The sequence below is a fragment of the Chenopodium quinoa genome, unplaced genomic scaffold (assembly GCF_001683475.1).
Source record: "Chenopodium quinoa cultivar QQ74 unplaced genomic scaffold, ASM168347v1, whole genome shotgun sequence".
Classification (NCBI taxonomy): Eukaryota; Viridiplantae; Streptophyta; class Magnoliopsida; order Caryophyllales; family Amaranthaceae; genus Chenopodium; species Chenopodium quinoa.
The window spans coordinates 662,372-682,645 of NW_018743574.1; the positions used below are offsets into that span (position 1 = coordinate 662,372).

General features: G+C 41.8%; 1 protein-coding gene across 1 annotated transcript; it reads right to left on the bottom strand.

Moving 5' to 3' along the window:
• Positions 1 to 17,528: 17,528 nt before the first annotated feature.
• LOC110681835 (adenine/guanine permease AZG1-like) lies at positions 17,529 to 19,910 on the bottom strand. The gene has a single exon (XM_021857967.1). The coding sequence runs from the start codon at positions 19,530 to 19,532 to the stop codon at positions 17,745 to 17,747; it is 1,788 nt and encodes a 595-aa protein (XP_021713659.1). The 5' UTR covers positions 19,533 to 19,910; the 3' UTR covers positions 17,529 to 17,744.
• Positions 19,911 to 20,274: the final 364 nt, after the last annotated feature.

Genomic DNA, 20,274 nt, shown 5'->3' on the forward strand with positions numbered 1-20,274 from the left:
TCTTTTCTTTTCAATTTTTTTTTTTTAATTTCTTCCTATTCATTCTTTCTCATCTACATCAAGAACAATTGTATGAATCCAATGCATGCAGTATACTCTAGCAACTCTTGTACCTTCTTTTTTTAGTGACTATCTATCAAACTGCCACACCCTCCCCCCCCCCCCCCCCCCCCCCCCCCTCCCCAATTTTTTTTATTTTTTTTTTTTTAATGCAAAGAAAAAATCTCATTAATAACTATCTAGCTGTCACGTAATAGGTAAAGATTAGGTAATATATATATTTATACACATAACGACAATTATGTAATTTTTAAGCTATAAGAAGGGTGGCGGAGCTCAATGTAAGAGGATAGAGTATGTGCCTAGGGGTTTGATTAAGTACATGAATTCATTCGTTTTTGAACATGTCACCCGTGCTAGCAACTGTGACCGTCAATTCTAATGAAAGCTCGTTGTATACTACTCCTTACTATAATACTACTACGTATATACCTTCTGAAATATGATGTATGTATATAAAGAATAAAGATAATTAATTTTGATAATTATCCTATAAGATATTTTATCAATAGGTATTGTAAAACATGCATTAGTATTATCATTATTATGAACATTTGACTCTAACATTAAAAATCATTTAGAACCCAAATTAAAAATCGTACGTGAAACACATCTATCGATCTATACAAGTGGGAATCTGGCTAGGTACGATTTTAGCTAGTGTTATTCTGGCAAAGTGGTAAGCAGCAAAGAATCTTCATGAAAAACTACGTGTCGCAGTTAAGGCTCTTCAATCAAAAGGATTATTCTTTAGATCAATAATACACTTGATTGATGATAGATTAATTAGATATTAATGAAACATTAATTAGTGTTAAGTACGATTAGCTACCAATATAGGCTACAAGTTATCCTTACAATATGTACCATTGTACCCAAATTCCCCAAAACAAATTAAAATAAGGGAATAATTGAAATTGAATATTGTTTGGTAGGTCATTTTAGTATGCATATATATCATGGACGATTACTTTAATTTCTTTGTTTAGTTGCCATACATGTGGTTGATTTGTAGTATAAGATGTTTGATAATTCAAAGTTTTTTTTAATGCTATTAGAGTATATTCCTATGCTATATATTACTTTTTTCCTAGTCAATAGGTGATTTGATTATGAAGAATTTAGGACAAGTAGTGTTACTCGCTTTAATTTAATTTTTTTGTGTAATGAGTTATAAGGGAAAATGATTTGTATTAGTTGACAACCACATTTTTAAGATTTATTATTGAGAAATTTGTTTTAATTATGTGTAATCAATCATGTTTTCATAGAAGCAAATTAAACAATATATCAACATATTAACAAAAGATATGTATTTTTTTTGAAGACTATGTGATTGGATATCCCGTATCCGTTAGTCACTTTAACATCAACACGTTTTTAATAATTATTATCTACAAAACATTAAACGACTTACTACAATCAATAGGAAGGAGAGAGTAAGATATTATATTAATAAAATTCAAAGGATTTGATAGCTACCTATTAATTAAGAGATCACACAGATCGTAGCGTGGTCTTGGGCCTTAGCTTTCAAACTGAATGCGAAGGAGGGAACATTATTAGTTGTGGTAGGTGATGAGTAAGATTAGTTGAGTTGCATAAATTGCAAGAAATTGAAGCAATAGAGGAGGTCCATTAATTAGTCCAGAAAGTTTGGATAGGATAAGATACATGTGATTGCTGCATTATTATACTTACCACTTTGACATCTTTAATTTCATTAATTAATAGATCAGGTACGGACTACCGGTAATCTAAAACACGCATATTAGATACGAACTATATATGTATTATATTGTTTAGCTGAACGATATGATCATAATATTTACTCTGTGTTTCGGGTGAAAACAATGGGACCTTGCCGAAGGTCCGCTGAAACGGAGAAGGCTGGATTCGGTTCAAGTTATGTTGGGCCGAAGGTTTCCTGCACAGTAAACACACGTAAACTAGCCTCGGGGGTGTTGCCGAGGAAGGCCCCTCCGATGCTAAAGTCAGTACAATGTGTAAGAAGAGGACACTATGCAAGAGAGTTTGTTGCTTGAGGCTTTGATGGAATATATCAGAATATATCAATGAACATATGAATGAATGAACATATGAATGAATATCTGAAATTTATCAATATTGATGGCTTTTATACCTCATCATACATGGAGAGGTTGGGCCTTAGCCCAATTGGCTTGCTTTGTGGGCTGACCTTTGACTTTAGCACAATTGGAGAGTTGAACCTTGACCTTGGGCTTTTAATTGGATCATTTAATGCCTAGGCCCAATTGGACTAAATTGGACCCAAACAACTTGCCCCCCAGACCCGATTTGGAAGGATGACGGGTCGGGTTTGATTTAATTCAGAAAAGGAGGGAAGTAAATGATTTAATAAATCCAAAAATTTGAATTTAAACCGTAATTAATGAGATAACAACGGTTAAGGCGGATGATTGTGGAAGTTGGACGGATAATGGGCAGTTTAATCACAGGATCATGTGTTTAACGGTTACTTAGTGGAGTATTTAAGAGAAATTAAAATGCAGACTCCTCGTATCCCATTCCTGGAGATATAAACAGAGGCGCGTCATCTCTCCTCACTTATTCACCAACACAAACCCAGAATTCTCGAGAGAGAAACCAAGAACCCGCATCAAAACTTCGCAAATTCCCCGAGCATTAAGCTTAGAAACTGAGACTTGCCACTACGAACTCGTAAATCGGCAACTTTCGCTTCAGATTAAGGTAAATTCCTTTGATTTCAGTTTATTTTTCTTCGAATTCGAACTCCTTCCCCTTTTCTTTCGACTTTTTTCTTCGAAATAATCAATGGCAAGAGGAGTTAGAGGTAGAGCTCGTGCTCCAAGAAGAGCAAGGCCGATTCCCGATCCTAGGAACAGGATTGGGACCTGGAATGGACAAAGGCCAGAGTCTGACCCTGCTGAAGGGATTAGGGCGACTCCCCTTTCCTCGGCTCCTCCTCAGAGAACGGAGGAGCCGAGCGCTTCTGAACGGGATGATGAAGTTCCCGCTGTCCTTTGGGATATCCTCCCCGGGTTTTCAGAATGGGAGAATGCCGAAGTTGCTTCGGCCATGATAAAGAACCGCCCCTACCCATGGTGGGTGGAGAATGCCGATCAATATCGATTTGCCGAGCAAATTGAGTTGCATTACGACATTTTTGAAGCTGATGGGTATTGGTGCCGAATGCCCTCGGCATCCGATAGAATCCATCGTCCACCCCCGGGGTATGTGGGGGTGTACACAAGACAGCTTCAGTACGGGCTGAGGTTCCCTTTGGACGTATTCGTCCGAGACTTGCTGATCCATTACAACATCTCTCTATGTCAGTTAACTCCCACCAGCATCCGAAGGGTGATGACATACTTATGGGTCTGCAAGTTCTTTAAGTATGTGCCGAACCTGCACTGCTTCAAAAAGCTCCATCGGCTAGTGCCAAATATTCAAAGTGGGCACGGAAGCCATGGTTCTGGGTGGTACCGGATTGAGTCCCGGCCCCAATACCTAACCATGTGGCCAAACGACTCTTCAGACAAGGACTGGAGAGGTCAATGGATTTGGGTTAGGGCACCCACAGATCCGGGCCACCCTTGCGTCTTCAGCGCTCCCCGGTACCTCGCTGAGCCTGATCCCGAAATGGGAAGTCTAGGTCCCCCCGCAGATAACGGGGCGGATCCGAACCTTGATCAGCAACATATCTTCGGCAAGCTGCCGAACCGGGGGGGCAGTGGCCGAATGCAGCATATCCCGGAGACTTGGCTCCCCGATACGCATTACGTTTTCCAAGAGAACATGCTAGCAGCTGTTGGCCTCAGCCGAAAGTTTAAGGATGGTAAGCTTCTTCGGCTGGGGCCGAGGCTTTTTAATTATCTCTTTTTCTTCTCTCGCTTCTCTTTTTTATGATGTGCCAACCTATCTTAACTAACCTTTCCCCTTTCCTTTTTCAGAGCGGGACGAGACCAACGTTGGCATTAACTACGCTCGTCTTGGTGTCAACCGAGAACGAGTTGTAACTGAACGGGCCCCGTCTATCACTGAGCCGAGGCATAGGGAAGTTCATCTAGACTCTTTCCACTTCCAAATTGAGGTTGTTGCTCTGTATCAGAGGCGGAAGCCTTGGTGGAAGAAGAGAGACCCCTGGTTTCAGCTGCTGGACGAAGAAGCTGAAGCTGCCCGTACAGCCGAAGAGGTTGCACGGGTTCTCGAAGCTTGCGAAGGAGGAGAAGGGTCCTCCAGAGCTGCTGAAGCAGAAGCTGCAGCTAGAGCAGCTGAAGAAGACGAGGCTTTGCTGAAGACCTCGGTGAGCTTTCAGACTTAACTTTGTCTTTCTTTTTTCTTTTCTTTTTTTTTTTTTACTCACATTCTTCCTCCCCCCTGTCTGTTACAGTCTGAAGAGAGTAACAGACATAGAGAAGGGAAAGCTCCTGTTCGTCCCGAAGACCAAATACAAGGAGAGTCTTCAGACTCAGATATGGACGAGCAGCCCCTTCAGAAAAGGCGCCGAAGGATGGCCATCATCGGCCCTTATGACTTTCAGCGGAGGCCGATGACCATCGGCGTTGCAATAAGGGAACCCGAGGAAGGCAATGGATCGCCGAGGGTTCCTCGGCCACCACCCCAATCACCTCAAAAGACCCCTCCGCCACCTCCTGAGATGGAGGTGGATCAGAGAACTCCCGAATCTAAGGGAGGGGTCCAAGAAGAAATTAAGGAGAGTGCTGCTGAGCACGAAAACAAGGATGCCGTGATGTCCAGTGCTGAGGGCTTCACGGCAGACATCGCAAGAGAGTTTGAGGCTTTCGTCCTCACCCCTGAAGAAGAGGAGGTCATAGGAATTGACTCCTCTGAGAAGGATGATGCTGAGCCATCCAAAGCTAATCAAGCTCCATCGTCATCCTTCCCTTCCTTCCAGACTCTGCAATCTGGAGAAATGGGTTTCTCGGCCCCCCGAATTCCAATCCCAGACCACATCTGGGACCTCATATGGGGTCAGAACCGAGAAGGAGCTGCAGCCTACTTCGGCGATTTTGCTGGCATGTCCGAAGTAGATAGGGCAAGGATCTGGTCGCTGAAGGCCACTGCTGGGATGGGCGAATCCAGCAGATCAGTTCCTGACCCAGCCAGGTCTAACCAACTGCTGATGATGCAGGTAATTTTCCTTGTCTTCATTTCCTCTGAAATTCAGCTCTATTTTTATTATTATAAATATATATTTTTTTTATTTATTATTTTTTTTTTGTCTTCCTGTTTTCAGTTCGTGCACAATCAGACTCTCACTGTAGAGCTGATAGATACCCTACAAGATAGGGTAGACGCTGTTGTGCACGACAAGAAGGTAGCTGAAGAGGAATTAAAGCTTGCTAAGCTGAAGCAAGCAGCAGCTGAAGAGAAGCAGCAGAAGGGTGAGGAGTACGAGAAAAAAGCTGTTGAAGCCCTCAAAACCTTCTGCGACGCTATGGAGAAGGAAGTTTTTCCCCCACTGATGGAAGGGGAAAAATTCCTCCAGAAGCATATGGGAGTGGACGTCTCCAAATTCAAGGCTGCTGTTGAGAGCCGTATTCAGGAAGGAGCTGCTGCACAAGCTGAAGTGCAGCAACGTCTAGAAGCTCTTGAAGCCAGCCGAATGGCTGCTGAAGAGCTGCTCCAGGCCAAAGATGTCCAACTCTCAGAGGCTGCTGCTGCTGCCGAAGCTCAGAGAGCTAAACTCCATGAGGCTGAGGATCAACTGATGACCAAAAAAGTTGAAGTGGCCCAGGCTCAGACAAAGGCTTCCCAAGTTCAGCAGGAGCTGAATGAGCTGAAAGGTTCCTCCTCCAAGCTCGCTGATGAGCTGAAGAAATCCAAGGAAGACTTGGAGGAGACCCAGAAGAAGCTGGCTGATGCTGAGGCTCTACTCAAAGTCCGTGTCTATACCCAAGAGGAATATGAGATGGGTTTCAGAAACGGGTTCAGAGTATGCCGAAGAGTCTGCCTTCATGCTGAACCAAAGCTGGACTGGTCTAAATGTGCTGAATGGGTCCAGAATCCCGAAGACCCTCATATGAAGTATGCAACTCCAGTCGAAGCTGAAATTCTTAAGGCTGAGGAAGCCGAAGAGGAAGCTGAGAGAATGGAGTTGGAAGCTGAACAGAGGGAAAGGGAGGCTCGGCAGAGTGCAAAGCCCGCTTCTTCTGCTGCTGGGGCTGAGGCCACCATGGGGCTCAACGCTGATCAGTCTGATCCTCAGGCTGAAGCATAGGAACTCGGGCATTCGTCTTCAGAATCTTGCGGTTCATCATGCGCTTAACTTTAGACTTGCCGCTTTCTGAATTTTTTGCCTTGTTTTTTGCTTCAGCTTGCCTTGTCGTACAACAGTTTATTTTTTTGCTTATGTACGTATTTCGGCAGCTGTTATTTTCCGCTTGTGGGCGGCTGCCGATACAGTTTAATTGAACTTGTAGCTCAATTTCTGAGCATGAATTATTAATCTGATGCTCTTTTCTTCAGTTGCTTTGTTTTTGAATGCTTTACTGTTTCTGTTTCTTCAATTCTGCCGAACATACTTCAATTCTGCCGAACATACTTGCACTGAGAGTGCTTCTTGCCCCCCCAGAATTTGAAGTATGACTTCAGCTGAATAAGCAATTTCTTCACTTCTTCAAAATGGGTATCCGAAACACAGGGCCAACTGAAGGCAATGCTTCTGGGATACAAGTCTTACTGAAGATTGACTTCATCTGAAAGTTGGATATCCGAAACACAGGGCCAACTGAAGGCAATGCTTCGGATATTAGCTTTCTGGGATACAAGGCTCAGTTAAGGCAATATCCCAGAATTGTCCATGGACTCATGTCTTTGGAGAACAAGTCTTACTGAAGTTTGACTTCAGCTGAAAGACCAGTGTTCTTTAAAAAGACGCATATCCGAAACACAGGGCCAACTGAAGGCAATGTTTCGAATAATGGCTTTCTGGGATACAAGGCTCAGTTAAGGCAATATCCCAGAATTGTCCATGGACTAATGTCTTTGGAGAACAAGTCTTACTGAAGTTTGACTTCAGCTGAAAGACCAGTGTTCTTTAAAAAGACGGATTTTGTCAGCAATCTGAAACCCAGTTACCCGAAGGCGAAGGTTTCAGACGAGGCTGAATAAAAAAATTTCAACTGTTGCTGTTATCCTTGATTTTCTGTCTATCTTTGAAAAATGGATACCCGAAACACAGGGCCAACTTAAGGCAATGTTTTGGATAATAGCTCTCTGGAATACAAGGCTCAGTTAAGGCAATATCCCAGAATTGTCCATGGACTCATGTCTTTGGAGAACAAGTCTTACTGAAGTTTGACTTCAGCTGAAAGACCAGTGTTCTTTAAAAAGACGGATTTTGTCAGCAATCTGAAACCCAGTTACCCGAAGGCGAAGGTTTCAGACGAGGCTGAATAAAAAACCCTTAAAGAGTAGATAGAACAAAGAAAATTTTGAAAGGATAAAAAGTTGTAAACATTTATATAAATGGCGGCTCCAAGGCCTTTCATTAATTCAAAATGTACTTACAAAGATTGTTCTGCCCCGAAGGGTTTACACATGGTATTTTTTCAGTACATCAGCGTTCCAGTGATTTTTCAACTCAGTTCCATCCAACTGCCGAAGTCGGTATGTCCCTGGCTGAAGCTCATCATAAATTTCATAAGGTCCTTCCCATGCAGCTGAGAGTTTCCCATGGATTCGGCCTTTCTGAACTGCAGCAGCATTCCGAAGGACAAGGTCTCCAATTTTGAGAGGCCTTGAATGGACCCTTCGGTTATAAAATTTGCTGATTCTCTGCCTATAGGCGGCCATTCTGTCTCGGGCTGAGTCTCTTACTTCGTCGAGGAAATCGAGAGATTCCCTCATCAGTCGCTCATTCTCAGCCGAGAAGTGGTGCACTCGAAGGCTCTCAGAGACAATTTCCACTGGAAGGACTGCTTCGGCACCATACACCAGTTCAAAAGGTGAGTGGCCCGTTGCCTCTTTTTCAGTTGTCCGAAGGGACCAAAGGGTTCCAGGGAGCTCCTCCAGCCACTTGGACTTTTGATCTTCCACCCTCTTCTTGAGGGCATTTAGGATCTGTTTATTTGCAGCTTCGGCTTGTCCGTTACTTTGCGGGTGGCATACCGCTGAATATGCCAGTTTGATGCCGAACTGATCTGTATACCGCTTCAGCGGCAAGTTATCGAATTGCCTCCCATGATCGAAGACAAATACTCTCGGGATGCCAAATCGAGTGATGATATTCTGCCAGATAAATTTTCTGACAATTTGCTCTGTAATGTTCGAGGCTGCTTCGGCCTCGATCCATTTACTGAAGTAGTCGACACCAACTATCAGCCATTTTTTCTGGTACACAGCCTCTGGAAATGGTCCTAGTATATCCAGTCCCCATTGGGCAAACGGGAGTGGATTAAGGATCGGCTGAAGATCCCTTGCTGGCTGATGGATAATTGGAGCGTATTTTTGACATTTTTCGCATTTCCGAACCAGCTCCTTAGCATCTGCGATCATGGTGGGCCATTAATATCCAGCCCTCAATGCCTTGTGGGCTAAGGTTCTTCCCCCAATGTGGTTCCCACAGATGCCGAGGTGAATCTCCCGTAGGATATAATCTGCATCTGTTGGTCCCACGCATTTCAGCAATGGGGCTGAGAAGGACTTTTTCAGAAGTTCCCCCCTGAAGACAATGAACCTAGAGCTGGTTCTCTTCATCTTGGAGGCCAAACCTTTATCTTCAGGAGTTTCTCCCCGAAGCTTGAAAGCTAGGATGGGGTCCATCCAACTAGGCTCTGGGTCAGCGCAGCACACTTCAGGTGCTTCGTCGACACTTCTCTCTCGACGCACTTCTACATATACAGATCTGTTCAGCTCGGTAAAAGATGAACTAGCAAGTTTGGAGAGTGCATCGGCTTGAGTATTCTGACCCCTTGGGATCAGCTGAACCTCAAAAGTTTTCAGCTCTGCAATGACTGATTTGATCTTGGCAAGATAAGCTATCATGGAGGGCTCTTTGGCCTCGTAGCTGCCACTGATCTGATATGCAACTAGCTGAGAGTCTGTTTTTAAGCAGACATGATCGGCTTCCAGGGAGATGCACAATTCTAGGCCGGCGATTGCTGCCTCATACTCGGCTTCATTGTTCGAGGCCTTAAAAGAAAACTTTAGTGCATACTCAAAGGATTTGCCTTCGGGAGAAGTTATCACTACTCCTGCCCCTGAACCGTTTTCGGTGGAAGATCCATCCGTAAACACGGTCCAAACTTTCTTTTCACTGTCTAGCGCTTCTTGGTATGAGCATTCGGCCAGGAAATCCGCTAGAGCTTGAGCCTTAATGGCAGCCCTCGGACGGTAGCTGATGCTGAATTCGGTGAGCTCAAAAGCCCACTTGGCTAGCCTACCAGATTTTTCAACCTTGCCGAGAACTTTTTCCAACGGCTGATCAGTTAAGACCACTATCTGATGGCAATCAAAATAGGGCCTCAGCTTCCGAGCAGCTACTACTACTGCGAAAGCAACTTTCTCGAGTAGTGGATAGCGAGTCTCGGCATCCGTCAGTGTATGACTGACGAAGTAGATCGGTTGCTGACTTTTACTCTCTTCCTTCAGCAATACTGCGCTGATGGTGGCAGGGCTAACGGCCACATATAGGTATAAAGTTTCTCCTTCAGCTGGGCTAGCCAGCGTTGGGAGTTCAGCCAGATGCTCCCGAAGCTGTTTAAAGGCGTCTTTTTGCTCTTCCTCCCAAACGAGCTCTTTTGTTTTCGGGAGTTTCAGGGCTTTGAAGAAAGGTAACCCCTTATCCGAAGCTCTGGAAATGAACCTCGAGAGGGCTGCCATTCTTCCGGTGAGCCGCTGAACATCCCGCTTTGTTTTCGGCTCAGGAAGGTCGAGTGCCGCTTTGACTTTAGAGGGATTGGCATCAATCCCCCTTTTGCTGACCATGAACCCAAGGAATTTCCCTGACTTCACGCCAAAGACACACTTCTTCGGATTCAGCTTCATTTGATGCTTTCTCAAGGTGGCGAAAGTTTCAGCCAGGTCCTTTACATGGTCCTCTAGTTTTTTGCTTTTGACGATCGAATCGTCAACATAGACTTCCATGTTTCGGCCCTTTTGATCGGCGAAAACTTGATCCACCAGCCTTTGATAGGTTGCCCCCGCATTTTTCAATCCGAAGGGCATCATTTTGTAATTGTACACCCCAGCGTTCGTGACGAATGTTGTCTTTGCTCGATCGTCGGGGTGCATAAAGATCTGATGATACCCCGAGAATGCGTCCATGAAACTAAGCAAGGCATGGCCACTTGTCGAATCGACTAGCTGATCGATCCTCGGCAAGGGATAGAAATCCTTTGGACAAGCCTTATTTAGGTCCGTGAAGTCAACGCACATCCTCCAGGTACCATTGGGCTTCTGAACCATCACCACATTTGCCAGCCATTCTGGATATTGGCAAGGTTCGATGAATCCTGCCTCCAATAATTTTTTGACCTCGGCTGCGATGTCTCGGTTCTTATTGGCGGAGTAATTCCGCTTCTTTTGCTTAACTGGTCGACACGTCGGGTCAACATTAAGCTTATGGGAGATGAGGTCTGAACTTATCCCGGGCATATCAGCTGCCGAGAAAGCAAACACATCTCTGTTGTCCCGAAGGAGCTGAATAAGTTCACAACGGGTGTTCGGATCAAGGTCCATCCCGATTGTTACACATTTCTCAACGTCTCCTTCGGCCAACTCAACTGTTTCAGTCTGTTGGTCCATGTCCATTGCTGATGGACTGGACTCTTCAGAATCTGGCCTGCTGCCAATGTCAGCAGGTGTCCCAGTCTTTTTGTTCTTCGGCTGGCTCTCTGAGTCTTGCGGCTCAGCTGAAGAGCTAGCCTTTTCCCTTCCGGGCCCTTTTTCTCTGGGCACAGATCCTTGGGCCGAAGCACTTAGGCCTTTTGGCTTTTTTGTGCTTGGCTCTCTTTCTTTTTCTTTCTCCTCCTCATCCTTGTCGTCATCTGGGCGACTACTGGATGGCTTGAGGTAGTTGCACCTTCGGGCGTCCTTTTGGTTGCCCTGTATCCTTTCGGGGAAGCCGGCGTCTGAGACGTAAATCATCAGCTGATGATAAGTTGAGACGACCCCTTGGATCTCGTGAATTATGGGTCTCCCCAAAATCACGTTGTACACTGAAGGAGCGTCGATGACCAAAAATTCAATCATGACGTTCCGGGCTGCCTCATCGCAACCGATGGTGACAGGAAGTGTCACCTTCCCATCTGGATAAGTTGAAGCCCCATTGAACCCGGATACCGGGTAGGGTACCGGCGTAAGGTGCTTGGGCTTCAGCTTAATTTGATTGTAGGCCTTTCGGAACAGAATGTTTGCTCCACTGCCACCGTCAACAAGGACCTTACTGACGTCGTGGTTGGCCACCGTGGCGATGATCACCAACGGATCCTCGTGAGGGAACGTAATCCCCCGACAGTCGGCGGCTGTGAACGTCATGTTCGGCACCGGCGACTGGGGAGATTGAATGTCAGCGTTGTTCACCTGGTGAGTCAAAGCTCTAAGGTGTCGCTTGTGCTCCCTCCGAGAGTATATTCCTCCGAGATAACATTGATCGGAGGGAATTTCCCCTCCGGCTTTTTACTGTTTTTCCGGGGGAAGTCGAGGTCTTGCCGAGGGTCCTTTGCTGACCTCTCGGATTCTTTTTTCTCGCGGTGATCCGCGATGTATTTTTTCAAGTATCCCTTCCGGACCATGTCCTCTATCTGGTCCTTCAGTTGGATACACTCCTCAGTGTTGTGTCCCGAAGACTCGTGGAACTCGCACCACTGATTTTTATTTTTTTCGCTGATACCACTCTGGGAGTGGTCTCGGCTTTCGGTAACTCTGCTCCTCCTTCGTCACGCTGTAAATTTTGGCGCGTGGAAGAGAGAGCGGAGTGTAGGACTCGTATCTGCCTGTGTATGAGGCAGATCTTTCCTTCTTTGGGTCGCTGGCCAAAGATTGCTCCGGGGCCTTTGACTTTCCCTTTGCCTTATGGCCTTGGCCTTCAGACAAGGGTATTTGTCTCTGTTTCCCTCCCCCGAATTGAGGTTGGGTTTTCGCTTTGTTCCATTCTTCGGCTCGGATGAACTTATCCGAAGCATTAAGAGCTTCATCCAAGGTCTGCGGGGTATGCATGACCATGAAGTCTAGGAACTTTCCGGGCTGAAGGCCATTCTGCATTGCGAAAACGGCTAGCCCCTGGTCCAGCTGGGAGACGCTTGATGACTCGTTACTGAAACGGGTCAGGTAGTCTCGGAGGCTTTCGGTTTCCCCCTGTTGCAGACTCATGAGCTCTGCGGTAGTCTTCTCTCGGCGGTTTGCCGTGGAAAACTTGCTCCTGAACTTGGAGGACAGATCATCCCACCCTGTTATGGAGCCTTGCCTTACTCCCTTGGAGATCCACGCTTGCGCGACCCCCTTGAGAGTGGTTGGGAAATATTTGCACCAAGTCGCCTCGGATCTGGGGCAAAGATGCATATGAGTCTCATACGAGGCCACGTGATCCTTCGGATCCGTGGTCCCGTCATATGTGATGTGCGACGGTATTTTAACCGTGGGTACGCGCTCTTCCAGTATCCATTGCTCGAATGGTGAACTGGCGGGTAGCATAACGGCCTTGCCCTTGTTCCTGGCCGAAGGGACCGCGCTCCGCCCTCTTAGAGAGGTAGGAGTGGTTTTCGTCCCTGGCTGGGAAGTCTGGGCCTCGGCTGCAGGGAACGAGAGGCGACTGTGCACGCTCGGTTCCTTGCCGCCGAGTCGGTCAAGGACGCTTCTGCGAACAGTCTCAGGTTCTCGGTGAGTAGATTCTGGCCGAGAAGCTGAGCTGCTGCTCTTATGCGCTTCTGGTCTTGAGGATGAGGATCCTTTTAAAAATTGAGGGTTCTTTTTCCTCTGTTTTTCATTTTTCCAGGAATCCTCCTCCCACTCTTCCAGTTCCCGGAAGGAAGGAAGCTTCCCACCATCATGGTCTAACTTCCTCCGCTGATGCCGGGTATGCGGAGGAGTTCGATCACGAGGTGGTGGCATATTTTGTGCCCTCATCGCCTCCATGAGTACTGCCAGCGCTCTTGCCACCTCTTCCGAGCTGGGCCCCGTCAAAGGGGTCCTCGGCCGAGTGTGGGAATGAGGGCGCGCAGCCGATGGTTGGCTTTGGGACACTGAATGTGTCCTATGATTGGACTCACCCCTGCTAGACCGAGAGTAACTCGGCCTATAATGAGAGTCATGAATTACGGGAGATAGGGAATTCTCCTTGTATGATCCTCCCCCCGAGCCGGCACCCTTGGGAGAGTTCCGGTCCGGCGAGGGTGATGGTGTAGGGGTTTTAGGCTTTTCGCCCGCTCCTTGACGGAGGCTTTTGCTCTTGCGGTTCTTAGCCATTGCTGCTAAGATAATTGCAAGATGATCTTGGTTAGGAATTTGGCTTAAAGATTTTTGAAAGTCTTCCCCACAGACGGCGCCAAATTGTTTCGGGTGAAAACAATGGGACCTTGCCGAAGGTCCGCTGAAACGGAGAAGGCTGGATTCGGTCCAAGTTATGTTGGGCCGAAGGTTTCCTGCACAGTAAACACACGTAAACTAGCCTCGGGGGTGTTGCCGAGGAAGGCCCCTCCGATGCTAAAGTCAGTACAATGTGTAAGAAGAGGACACTATGCAAGAGAGTTTGTTGCTTGAGGCTTTGATGGAATATATCAGAATATATCAATGAACATATGAATGAATGAACATATGAATGAATATCTGAAATGTATCAATATTGATGGCTTTTATACCTCATCATACATGGAGAGGTTGGGCCTTAGCCCAATTGGCTTGCTTTGTGGGCTGACCTTTGACTTTAGCACAATTGGAGAGTTGAACCTTGACCTTGGGCTTTTAATTGGATCATTTAATGCCTAGGCCCAATTGGACTAAATTGGACCCAAACACTCTGTATTTCATTTGAGTAAACTAGTTTACTCATACAGTGCGTTATCATTATCATTTACATTAATTTGTCAAAAGCTCAAAACTAAACTTAATTGGCTCTAGTTAACCTGATCAATATTGAAATTATCTTATGGTCACACCTGATTGAACCTAATTAACCACGATTAAAAAGGTTATCAATGATGATTAGTTCTAATTAATTATAAAACTTATTTTTATAAGGCGAAAATAATAATCTAATATATATTATATAAATAAAGTCGGTATTTTTGGAGAGCATACGGAGCGCCACGTAAGAAATATACTTATTTCGACCAATAAGAAAAAAGATTTGTATTTTATATTTGAATTAAAAAATTATGTCGCCACCTAGATAAAAGTAACGAATTAGATTTGATATATCTAAAAATTTTAATGCCACGTAGATTATAATCCACGAATTAAATTATTTTAATGAAAAAAATAAAGTAAAAATAATATAGGAAAAGATAAATTTATTAATTCAATACTACGAGTATAAGAAATCCAAAAAAACTATACTAAAAAATATTTAAATGATAAACGCTTATAATAAAGTTTGATACCTATCATTATAAGATAAAATTTTGATAGTATTTATGATAATAAATACAAATTGTTCGTTAATTATAATTAAATTAAAATTTATGATACCTACCATTATAAATTGACACATCATACGACACAAACAAAATTTCGTATCAATAAAAAAACCCCATCAAGCGAATTTTGTGTTAATTTTTGGTCATCAATGGCCGAGTAATTTTTAGCTTAGTTTTTAAAATCCTATGTTTAAATTTGTATTTTTAATTATTACTTACCTTGTATTAATTTGGGATACTCAACGATTATATGTTTATGTTTTATTTTTGGTCATCAATGTCCGGGTAATTTTTAAAATCTTATGTTTAAATTTATATTTGTAATTATTGGTTACATTGTATTTATTTAGGATACTTAACGATTATTTGTTTATATAATGGCATACGATTAGATGTTGTATACTTAATATATGGATGGCTTTGGTTATTTTTGGAGATGATGAAAAAATTCTAATGCATAGATTTGAATTTACATCGCAACAATTTTTCATTTATTGGTAAATATATTGATTTATTTTATATAAATATAAAGATTTATTTATATCAATTTCAGTTTGGCTAACATTTCACGGTTCAATTTATCCATTGATGTAGTAGGTTGGTTATGGACGAGGTTGGTGATTCTATCGAAATAAAAGATATGGTAAAACAATGAATAATGATTTAGGATTTAAATTATTAAAAATTTATCATTTCACATTAAAGATTTTATATAACGGAAAAAATATCATATTTACAATTTATTTATATTTAATAAATTCATTATAAATTATAGTAAAAAAAAAAAATTAAACTTTTGTAATTTTGTCTGAAATTATTATTATACAATAAATCAAATAATAAAAAATCTTAGATGAAAAAACCGTGTATTGCAAGGGCTTCCATCTAGTTATATACTAATATGAAGAATTTTCCATGCCTTACAGTAAATCGAAGATGAGATCGCAAATAATTACCTTACCTTTCTGCTTACACACGTACAACATAAAGAAAAATAAATACATACGGCCCAAATGTGGGATTTTCCTGTCTCTCTCAATTAGTGATTGTCCATTTGAGGATTGTATGAAGAGAATGGACAAAACATTGCATGGTGCAGGTTTTTGTTTTCTAGTAATTGTCAAGTACAATTATTTTGGATGATTGTTGTATAATTGAAAGAGTCAATTGAGTCAATACTCTAATTTCATAAAAGTCAAACTAATTCATACTTTTAATTATAAAGAGAATTATTATTCTCAAGCTTCTGATCAAGGTTGTACACATATATGTTCAACGATTTGTTTATTATTTAATAATTAAATTTACATTTTTCATTAAAGTGAGAAATTAAGTATGCTTGCATTTGGAGATGGGGGGTCAAATTTGTGACATCATACCACAAATCCTCGGCTCATATTAGTCGCTAGGTCATAACCTTATTAAGACGAGACCAAATATTAATAATGGTCTTACGAACATTCATTAAATAGTTGTAATTGAAGACAATGATTATGTTACTAACTGGATAGCTTTAGCTCTATAGCTATCCATACTTGTATCATTATGAGACATTATATAAATATTGTAGAGAGTAATAATAAGTAAAGCACCCCCACATCTAATGATCTAAACAATATAATTGAAATGTGAAAGCATTTAACGCTAATTATATGCATAAGATTAAAGACCATAAACTAATTAGCTCGAATGCCACCTTACCAAGTTAAATTTAAGACATATTTATTCCATATGCATTTTCAAGTGGGGAATTATCACAATGCAACAAGTGTAGTCGAGATATTTTTGTTTAGAAGAACATCAACCACACTCCAAATTTGGGACACAATTAATATGGCATTTATGTCAACTTCTCTATCACAACTTTTTTAGGTTAATAGTTAATTAAGTCTGATTTTGTGGATAATAGATTAATTGATAGGATCAATGTAACTTCAAATCACGAAATTATTAATTTTGTAAAAGGATAAACTTTTATATAAACAACGGGACGTACATATTAGAGGTGACTAAACATATATAAATTATAAAACAGATAGTGTATGACTTATTGATCATAACCTCGTCTTTGAATTTTCAAAGCATCCAAGTACAAGATAAGAGGGAGATCCCAATTCTACACAATTGGACAAACATGTTGTCTAAGGACTGATGACTACATGAGTGCTAAGACTGCTAACAAATCAGAATTTTCCTTTTGTTTTTCTTTTTTGCAAAAACAAGAAAATAAAATGGAATTTGTCAAATTAAAGCCTAAGAATTCCATGTATTGGTGTATAATTAATATTCCAAATATGAAGCTTTCTGATCTTTTCCTCTTTTCCTTTCTCATACCAGGCCCCAACTTAAGCTGTATTTGAGACATAAATTCAGATGAGAAGAAGCCTTATTCTCTTCTCTTCCTTGGAATTTCTCACATTTTTCAGGCATCAAAAATTCAAAAGACCCTCAAAAAGTACTCTCACTTGAGATGTTGTTTCCTTATCATTCTATGTATTAGACTTTGATCATTCAAGCTCAAATTCCTTTTAATATTTTAATGATTTTACCCAAACATAAAGTGATAATTCCCTTTAACATATAAAAACACCCGAGGTAATTGTAGTCATTTGGTTTAACATAAGCTGACATCGATCTTTCACCAAAAAAAAAGAGATTAGACCAACTTTAACACACAATTATTATACTTCCAATTTTAAGCCATAATAATTAGACTATTTAGTTTTTGTTGTATTATGTCCTCTTCAATTTCTTCCTGTATTTAAAATTGGCAAAAACGGAAAAAACAAACATGTCTACATACCACACAATAGTCTATTGAATCATGAAACACAATGGGATAATTAAACACGCTAAAAAAGAGAATATACCATTAAAAAGGTTTTGTATCTTATATTAGCTTTATAATTATAACTAAAAATATGTACATCTTTGAATCTAATTAAATCATAATCAATCCCCCATAATTCCTCTACCCCTTCTCTTCAAAAACATTTAATCACCAAAGGAAAATTACAAAAAAGAAAAAAAATAAATTATTTACATCCTAGGAAAAAAATTACTATGTTTAGTAACCAAGTACTATACCTCAAGCTCTTTAATACTTCCATCTACAATATTACCACTACCACCATGATTATTAATATTGTTATTAACACCATTAATTGCAACTCCATCATTTCCATTTTCACCACCATTTTTGCACTTTGGTCCCTCAACAATTCCAAATTTGCTTAGAAGCATCACACTCCAATCCCAAAGATGTAGCACAATATAAGTCCCAATTCCTCCAATTAAACCATATGCTATAGAATATGTAAAAGGGGTCAAAATTAATGTTACAAAAGCTGGAATTGCTTCCCTCATATCATCCCAATTAATATCAACCACCGATTTCATCATCAATACACCCACCAAGATCAACGGCGGTCCGACCGCCCAAGCAGGAATAGACGCTAATAACGGCGTTATAAACAGTGCTAGGAAGAAATAACTTCCTGCTGTTAACGCCGTTAAACCGGTCCTCCCGCCTTCACGTATCCCTGTAGACGACTCGATAAAAGTCGTCACGGGAGACGTACCTAAGAGTGACCCCACAACAATTGAAACAGCGTCACTCATAAACGCAAAATATTGTCCTTCAAACTCCCCGTTTTCGTCCACGAAACCTGCGAAACGTGCCATTGAATATAGAGTTGCCGTGGTATCCAAAATATCGACGTATAAGAAAGTAATTAGTGCTACCCAAAAGGGCCCTTTGGTAATTCCACTTAAACTAAGCGCACCGGCCGTATTTTTAATTGTGTGGATGTCAACTACCTTCTTAAAGTACTCGAACGCGGCGTTACCGGCTTCCGTGTGAGGAAACGCAGTGACGCTCGTGTTTCGAAACCACGAAACGGCTGTGACAAAAACAATACCGTAAATCATTGCCCCTTTAATTTTTTTAACCCAACAATATGCAATTATAACAAACCCAATTATACCCAACCATAATGTGGGGCTCTCCATACGATGATTCAGGCAGTAAATGTCGTCGGAGATGCTGCCGCCGGGAAGTACAACGGTGCCATTTAATGAATTTATCACCGGAGCAACTGAAATTCGTGATGAAGCTGGACAACCACCTAGTGTTAACAGAGTTGATCCGCTGTAACTGATTAACCCAATTCCTTGGCTGTTTTGTAGTCCGATGAAGGCTAAGAATAAGCCGATACCGGCTGAAGACGAGATTCGAACCGGTTTCGGAACTAATTTAGCAAACCGCGCTCGCAAACCAACCGCGGATATCGCTAAAAATATTAATCCCTCTACGAAAACTGCCGTGAGGGCAGTTTTGTAAGGGATGTTCCCAGACCCGTGGAAGCCTACCACAGTGTAGGTAAAATACGCATTGGTCCCCATCCCGGGGGCCAACGCAAGTGGTAAATTGGCAAAAATGCCCATTACAAAACACCCGATAAGGGACGACGCTACTGTGGCGACAATTAGGTCTTTCCTGATCCTCGCCAAGCAAGCGTCGTACCCCGGGTTCACCGGGTCAAACTTGCACGTGTCATCCGGTATGATGACACGTCGAGTAGGACCCGAACAATTAGAGACGGATAGAGTAGGGTCGGAACATAGTGGTATACAATCAGAAACCGAACACGTCCCGCCTGAGTCAGCTAAAATGGAGGCGTTTACGGCTAATATATAAGCCATCGTAAGGAACGTGGCGGTACCGGCACGAAGCTCGGTAGTGAAAGTGGTACGACGTTCGGTAAGCTTAAATCGCTTACCGACTCGGCTGCGCGCCACGAAGGCGTTCAGCCGAGTGATTTTGGAAGGTTTAGGAGAAGGGGAAAGGACTTGGGAGTCCATGATCATGAAAAGTGGAATGAGAAAAAAAAAAAAAAAGGGGTGAAGAAGAAGTGAGGAGAAGAAGGCGGGTGGAGAGAGAGTAATAAATGAGTAATGAGTGAGAAAGAGAATAGGGAGAATATGGGATTCCGTTGTTTAATAAGGATTTTTTTGATTAGGGAGAAAGTATCTCCAATTTTGTTTCATAATTTTATCAACTCTTTGAAAAAAAAATTTGATTGATTTTTAATTTTTAAAAATATAATAAAAATAGCAATAAAAAATGGGGGATGGGTTAATCGTTGATTAGCTAATTTAGCTTTGTGTCCTATATAAAACCACGTCTAGAGTCTCTAGACTAGTTTAATTTACAGGTGCTTACTCTCAAATAATGGGAATAAAAAAATGCAAGTCATTTTTATTGTGATATGGGGTAATAAATTAATAATTGTTGTTATTTAATTATGCCTACAATTATACCATCTTTGACTTGGAATGCAAGTGAAAAATCGCCTTGGATACTTTATATTAAAATTGTAAAATAACTTATTATTTTTCTGTTTTTTTTTTTTTTTTTTTTTTTTTTTTTTTTTTTTTTTTTTTTTATCAATGATGTAAATTGACATTTTTAATAATGCATGCATTCGACTGACCTTTTTTTTGTATTTTAGGTCAAAAAAATTAGCTTGGACAACTCTCTATTGGATTGTACCAAACGTAGTAAGCAATTAGTTTCACACTAATATGGAGTATATGTAAAATGACATTT